This window comes from Trichomonas vaginalis, chromosome I (genome assembly GCF_026262505.1).
Source record: "Trichomonas vaginalis G3 chromosome I, whole genome shotgun sequence".
NCBI lineage: Eukaryota > Parabasalia > Trichomonadida > Trichomonadidae > Trichomonas > Trichomonas vaginalis.
In genome coordinates this window covers 27,170,762-27,179,586 of record NC_067203.1, presented here as the reverse complement: position 1 = coordinate 27,179,586, position 8,825 = coordinate 27,170,762, and the positions used below count along the sequence as shown (strand labels likewise).

The window sequence follows — 8,825 nt, the reverse complement described above, 5'->3', positions numbered from 1 at the left end:
AAATGAATCCTCCAATGAATCCTCCAATGAATCCTCCTCGTTTGGCGGGAATGTTTATTAAATCATAAGAAATACAGTTTTGACAACATGGTGAGGTCACTATGCCACCATGTGTCACTCGGTTATTTAACTTTTCTGAAAAATGAGACAATGTGACATTTTGACAACATAGTGGATTAATGTAAAAATAAATTCAAATCAAACACAAACTTTATCGGAACACTTTATTGTCAAACATAAACACAAACTTTATCGGAACACTTTATTGTCAAACATAAACACAAACTTTATCGGAACACTTTATTGTCAAACATATCATAACATGTCAAAACTTCATCGTAAATGACTTATCATAACATATCAAAACATGTCAAAACTTCATCGTAAATGACTTATCATAACATATCAAAACATATCAAAACATGTCAAAACTTCATCGTAAATGACTTATCATAACATATCATAACATGTCAAAACTTCATCGTAAATGACTTATCATAACATATCAAAACATATCAAAACATGTCAAAACTTCATCGTAAATGACTTATCATAACAAATCATAACATGTCAAAACTTCATCGTAAATGACTTATCATAACATATCAAAACATATCATAACATGTCAAAACTTCATCGTAAATGACTTATCATAACATATCATAACATGTGAAACTTCATCGTAAATAACTTATCATAACATATCATAACTTGTCAAAACTTCATCGTAAATGACTTATCATAACATATCAAAACATATCAAAACATGTCAAAACTTCATCGTAAATGACTTATCATAACATATCAAAACATATCGTAACATGTCAAAACTTCATCGTAAATGACTTAGCATAACATATCATAACATGTCAAAACTTCATCGTAAATGACTTATCATAACATATCAAAACATATCAAAACATGTCAAAACCACCCAAACCACCACCACTCCAAAACCAACAATAACTCCATCAACCACCCAAACCACCACCACTCCAAAACCAACAATAACTCCATCAACCACCCAAACCACCACCACTCCAAAACCAACAATAACTCCATCAACCACCCAAACCACCACCACTCCAAAACCAACAATAACTCCATCAACCACCCAAACCACCACCACTCCAAAACCAACAATAACTCCATCAACCACCCAAACCACCACCACTCCAAAACCAACAATAACTCCATCAACCACCCAAACCACCACCACTCCAAAACCAACAATAACTCCATCAACCACCCAAACCACCACCACTCCAAAACCAACAATAACTCCATCAACCACCCAAACCACCACCACTCCAAAACCAACAATAACTCCATCAACCACCCAAACCACCACCACTCCAAAACCAACAATAACTCCATCAACCACCCAAACCACCACCACTCCAAAACCAACAATAACTCCATCAACCACCCAAACCACCACCACTCCAAAACCAACAATAACTCCATCAACCACCCAAACCACCACCACTCCAAAACCAACAATAACTCCATCAACCACCCAAACCACCACCACTCCAAAACCAACAATAACTCCATCAACCACCCAAACCACCACCACTCCAAAACCAACAATAACTCCATCAACCACCCAAACCACCACCACTCCAAAACCAACAATAACTCCATCAACCACCCAAACCACCACCACTCCAAAACCAACAATAACTCCATCAACCACCCAAACCACCACCACTCCAAAACCAACAATAACTCCATCAACCACCCAAACCACCACCACTCCAAAACCAACAATAACTCCATCAACCACCCAAACCACCACCACTCCAAAACCAACAATAACTCCATCAACCACCCAAACCACCACCACTCCAAAACCAACAATAACTCCATCAACCACCCAAACCACCACCACTCCAAAACCAACAATAACTCCATCAACCACCCAAACCACCACCACTCCAAAACCAACAATAACTCCATCAACCACCCAAACCACCACCACTCCAAAACCAACAATAACTCCATCAACCACCCAAACCACCACCACTCCAAAACCAACAATAACTCCATCAACCACCCAAACCACCACCACTCCAAAACCAACAATAACTCCATCAACCACCCAAACCACCACCACTCCAAAACCAACAATAACTCCATCAACCACCCAAACCACCACCACTCCAAAACCAACAATAACTCCATCAACCACCCAAACCACCACCACTCCAAAACCAACAATAACTCCATCAACCACCCAAACCACCACCACTCCAAAACCAACAATAACTCCATCAACCACCCAAACCACCACCACTCCAAAACCAACAATAACTCCATCAACCACCCAAACCACCACCACTCCAAAACCAACAATAACTCCATCAACCACCCAAACCACCACCACTCCAAAACCAACAATAACTCCATCAACCACCCAAACCACCACCACTCCAAAACCAACAATAACTCCATCAACCACCCAAACCACCACCACTCCAAAACCAACAATAACTCCATCAACCACCCAAACCACCACCACTCCAAAACCAACAATAACTCCATCAACCACCCAAACCACCACCACTCCAAAACCAACAATAACTCCATCAACCACCCAAACCACCACCACTCCAAAACCAACAATAACTCCATCAACCACCCAAACCACCACCACTCCAAAACCAACAATAACTCCATCAACCACCCAAACCACCACCACTCCAAAACCAACAATAACTCCATCAACCACCCAAACCACCACCACTCCAAAACCAACAATAACTCCATCAACCACCCAAACCACCACCACTCCAAAACCAACAATAACTCCATCAACCACCCAAACCACCACCACTCCAAAACCAACAATAACTCCATCAACCACCCAAACCACCACCACTCCAAAACCAACAATAACTCCATCAACCACCCAAACCACCACCACTCCAAAACCAACAATAACTCCATCAACCACCCAAACCACCACCACTCCAAAACCAACAATAACTCCATCAACCACCCAAACCACCACCACTCCAAAACCAACAATAACTCCATCAACCACCCAAACCACCACCACTCCAAAACCAACAATAACTCCATCAACCACCCAAACCACCACCACTCCAAAACCAACAATAACTCCATCAACCACCCAAACCACCACCACTCCAAAACCAACAATAACTCCATCAACCACCCAAACCACCACCACTCCAAAACCAACAATAACTCCATCAACCACCCAAACCACCACCACTCCAAAACCAACAATAACTCCATCAACCACCCAAACCACCACCACTCCAAAACCAACAATAACTCCATCAACCACCCAAACCACCACCACTCCAAAACCAACAATAACTCCATCAACCACCCAAACCACCACCACTCCAAAACCAACAATAACTCCATCAACCACCCAAACCACCACCACTCCAAAACCAACAATAACTCCATCAACCACCCAAACCACCACCACTCCAAAACCAACAATAACTCCATCAACCACCCAAACCACCACCACTCCAAAACCAACAATAACTCCATCAACCACCCAAACCACCACCACTCCAAAACCAACAATAACTCCATCAACCACCCAAACCACCACCACTCCAAAACCAACAATAACTCCATCAACCACCCAAACCACCACCACTCCAAAACCAACAATAACTCCATCAACCACCCAAACCACCACCACTCCAAAACCAACAATAACTCCATCAACCACCCAAACCACCACCACTCCAAAACCAACAATAACTCCATCAACCACCCAAACCACCACCACTCCAAAACCAACAATAACTCCATCAACCACCCAAACCACCACCACTCCAAAACCAACAATAACTCCATCAACCACCCAAACCACCACCACTCCAAAACCAACAATAACTCCATCAACCACCCAAACCACCACCACTCCAAAACCAACAATAACTCCATCAACCACCCAAACCACCACCACTCCAAAACCAACAATAACTCCATCAACCACCCAAACCACCACCACTCCAAAACCAACAATAACTCCATCAACCACCCAAACCACCACCACTCCAAAACCAACAATAACTCCATCAACCACCCAAACCACCACCACTCCAAAACCAACAATAACTCCATCAACCACCCAAACCACCACCACTCCAAAACCAACAATAACTCCATCAACCACCCAAACCACCACCACTCCAAAACCAACAATAACTCCATCAACCACCCAAACCACCACCACTCCAAAACCAACAATAACTCCATCAACCACCCAAACCACCACCACTCCAAAACCAACAATAACTCCATCAACCACCCAAACCACCACCACTCCAAAACCAACAATAACTCCATCAACCACCCAAACCACCACCACTCCAAAACCAACAATAACTCCATCAACCACCCAAACCACCACCACTCCAAAACCAACAATAACTCCATCAACCACCCAAACCACCACCACTCCAAAACCAACAATAACTCCATCAACCACCCAAACCACCACCACTCCAAAACCAACAATAACTCCATCAACCACCCAAACCACCACCACTCCAAAACCAACAATAACTCCATCAACCACCCAAACCACCACCACTCCAAAACCAACAATAACTCCATCAACCACCCAAACCACCACCACTCCAAAACCAACAATAACTCCATCAACCACCCAAACCACCACCACTCCAAAACCAACAATAACTCCATCAACCACCCAAACCACCACCACTCCAAAACCAACAATAACTCCATCAACCACCCAAACCACCACCACTCCAAAACCAACAATAACTCCATCAACCACCCAAACCACCACCACTCCAAAACCAACAATAACTCCATCAACCACCCAAACCACCACCACTCCAAAACCAACAATAACTCCATCAACCACCCAAACCACCACCACTCCAAAACCAACAATAACTCCATCAACCACCCAAACCACCACCACTCCAAAACCAACAATAACTCCATCAACCACCCAAACCACCACCACTCCAAAACCAACAATAACTCCATCAACCACCCAAACCACACCACTCCAAAACCAACAATAACTCCATCAACCACCCAAACCACCACCACTCCAAAACCAACAATAACTCCATCAACCACCCAAACCACCACCACTCCAAAACCAACAATAACTCCATCAACCACCCAAACCACCACCACTCCAAAACCAACAATAACTCCATCAACCACCCAACCACCACCACTCCAAAACCAACAATAACTCCATCAACCACCCAAACCACCACCACTCCAAAACCAACAATAACTCCATCAACCACCCAAACCACCACCACTCCAAAACCAACAATAACTCCATCAACCACCCAAACCACCACCACTCCAAAACCAACAATAACTCCATCAACCACCCAAACCACCACCACTCCAAAACCAACAATAACTCCATCAACCACCCAAACCACCACCACTCCAAAACCAACAATAACTCCATCAACCACCCAAACCACCACCACTCCAAAACCAACAATAACTCCATCAACCACCCAAACCACCACCACTCCAAAACCAACAATAACTCCATCAACCACCCAAACCACCACCACTCCAAAACCAACAATAACTCCATCAACCACCCCAAACCACCACCACTCCAAAACCAACAATAACTCCATCAACCACCCAAACCACCACCACTCCAAAACCAACAATAACTCCATCAACCACCCAAACCACCACCACTCCAAAACCAACAATAACTCCATCAACCACCCAAACCACCACCACTCCAAAACCAACAATAACTCCATCAACCACCCAAACCACCACCACTCCAAAACCAACAATAACTCCATCAACCACCCAAACCACCACCACTCCAAAACCAACAATAACTCCATCAACCACCCAAACCACCACCACTCCAAAACCAACAATAACTCCATCAACCACCAAACCACCACTCAAAAACCACAATCAAATCCATCAACCACCCAAACCACCACCACTCCAAAACCAACAATAACTCCATCAACCACCCAAACCACCACCACTCCAAAACCAACAATAACTCCATCAACCACCCAAACCACCACCACTCCAAAACCAACAATAACTCCATCAACCACCCAAACCACCACCACTCCAAAACCAACAATAACTCCATCAACCACCCAAACCACCACCACTCCAAAACCAACAATAACTCCATCAACCACCCAAACCACCACCACTCCAAAACCAACAATAACTCCATCAACCACCCAAACCACCACCACTCCAAAACCAACAATAACTCCATCAACCACCCAAACCACCACCACTCCAAAACCAACAATAACTCCATCAACCACCCAAACCACCACCACTCCAAAACCAACAATAACTCCATCAACCACCCAAACCACCACCACTCCAAAACCAACAATAACTCCATCAACCACCCAAACCACCACCACTCCAAAACCAACAATAACTCCATCAACCACCCAAACCACCACCACTCCAAAACCAACAATAACTCCATCAACCACCCAAACCACCACCACTCCAAAACCAACAATAACTCCATCAACCACCCAAACCACCACCACTCCAAAACCAACAATAACTCCATCAACCACCCAAACCACCACCACTCCAAAACCAACAATAACTCCATCAACCACCCAAACCACCACCACTCCAAAACCAACAATAACTCCATCAACCACCCAAACCACCACCACTCCAAAACCAACAATAACTCCATCAACCACCCAAACCACCACCACTCCAAAACCAACAATAACTCCATCAACCACCCAAACCACCACCACTCCAAAACCAACAATAACTCCATCAACCACCCAAACCACCACCACTCCAAAACCAACAATAACTCCATCAACCACCCAAACCACCACCACTCCAAAACCAACAATAACTCCATCAACCACCCAAAACCACCACTCCAAAACCAACAATAACTCCATCAACCACCCAAACCACCACCACTCCAAAACCAACAATAACTCCATCAACCACCCAAACCACCACCACTCCAAAACCAACAATAACTCCATCAACCACCCAAACCACCACCACTCCAAAACCAACAATAACTCCATCAACCACCCAAACCACCACCACTCCAAAACCAACAATAACTCCATCAACCACCCAAACCACCACCACTCCAAAACCAACAATAACTCCATCAACCACCCAAACCACCACCACTCCAAAACCAACAATAACTCCATCAACCACCCAAACCACCACCACTCCAAAACCAACAATAACTCCATCAACCACCCAAACCACCACCACTCCAAAACCAACAATAACTCCATCAACCACCCAAACCACCACCACTCCAAAACCAACAATAACTCCATCAACCACCCAAACCACCACCACTCCAAAACCAACAATAACTCCATCAACCACCCAAACCACCACCACTCCAAAACCAACAATAACTCCATCAACCACCCAAACCACCACCACTCCAAAACCAACAATAACTCCATCAACCACCCAAACCACCACCACTCCAAAACCAACAATAACTCCATCAACCACCCAAACCACCACTCCAAAACCAACAATAACTCCATCAACCACCCAAACCACCACCACTCCAAAACCAACAATAACTCCATCAACCACCCAAACCACCACCACTCCAAAACCAACAATAACTCCATCAACCACCCAAACCACCACCACTCCAAAACCAACAATAACTCCATCAACCACCCAAACCACCACCACTCCAAAACCAACAATAACTCCATCAACCACCCAAACCACCACCACTCCAAAACCAACAATAACTCCATCAACCACCCAAACCACCACCACTCCAAAACCAACAATAACTCCATCAACCACCCAAACCACCACCACTCCAAAACCAACAATAACTCCATCAACCACCCAAACCACCACCACTCCAAAACCAACAATAACTCCATCAACCACCCAAACCACCACCACTCCAAAACCAACAATAACTCCATCAACCACCCAAACCACCACCACTCCAAAACCAACAATAACTCCATCAACCACCCAAACCACCACCACTCCAAAACCAACAATAACTCCATCAACCACCCAAACCACCACCACTCCAAAACCAACAATAACTCCATCAACCACCCAAACCACCACCACTCCAAAACCAACAATAACTCCATCAACCACCCAAACCACCACCACTCCAAAACCAACAATAACTCCATCAACCACCCAAACCACCACCACTCCAAAACCAACAATAACTCCATCAACCACCCAAACCACCACCACTCCAAAACCAACAATAACTCCATCAACCACCCAAACCACCACCACTCCAAAACCAACAATAACTCCATCAACCACCCAAACCACCACCACTCCAAAACCAACAATAACTCCATCAACCACCCAAACCACCACCACTCCAAAACCAACAATAACTCCATCAACCACCCAAACCACCACCACTCCAAAACCAACAATAACTCCATCAACCACCCAAACCACCACCCCAACCCAAAAACCCAAAACCCATCAACCACCCAAACCACCACCACTCCAAAACCAACAATAACTCCATCAACCACCCAAACCACCACCACTCCAAAACCAACAATAACTCCATCAACCACCCAAACCACCACCACTCCAAAACCAACAATAACTCCATCAACCACCCAAACCACCACCACTCCAAAACCAACAATAACTCCATCAACCACCCAAACCACCACCACTCCAAAACCAACAATAACTCCATCAACCACCCAAACCACCACCACTCCAAAACCAACAATAACTCCATCAACCACCCAAACCACCACCACTCCAAACCACCA

At 44.7% G+C, this 8,825-nt stretch overlaps 1 protein-coding gene across 1 annotated transcript; it reads left to right on the top strand.

Moving 5' to 3' along the window:
• Positions 1-886: 886 nt before the first annotated feature.
• TVAGG3_1058420 (uncharacterized protein) lies at positions 887-5,239 on the top strand (the record flags this gene model as incomplete). Its single annotated transcript, XM_051255940.1, has 1 exon — positions 887-5,239. One exon carries the CDS (start codon positions 887-889, stop codon positions 5,237-5,239), a length of 4,353 nt encoding a protein of 1,450 aa, XP_051081514.1.
• Between the last annotated feature and the right edge of the window lie 3,586 nt (positions 5,240-8,825).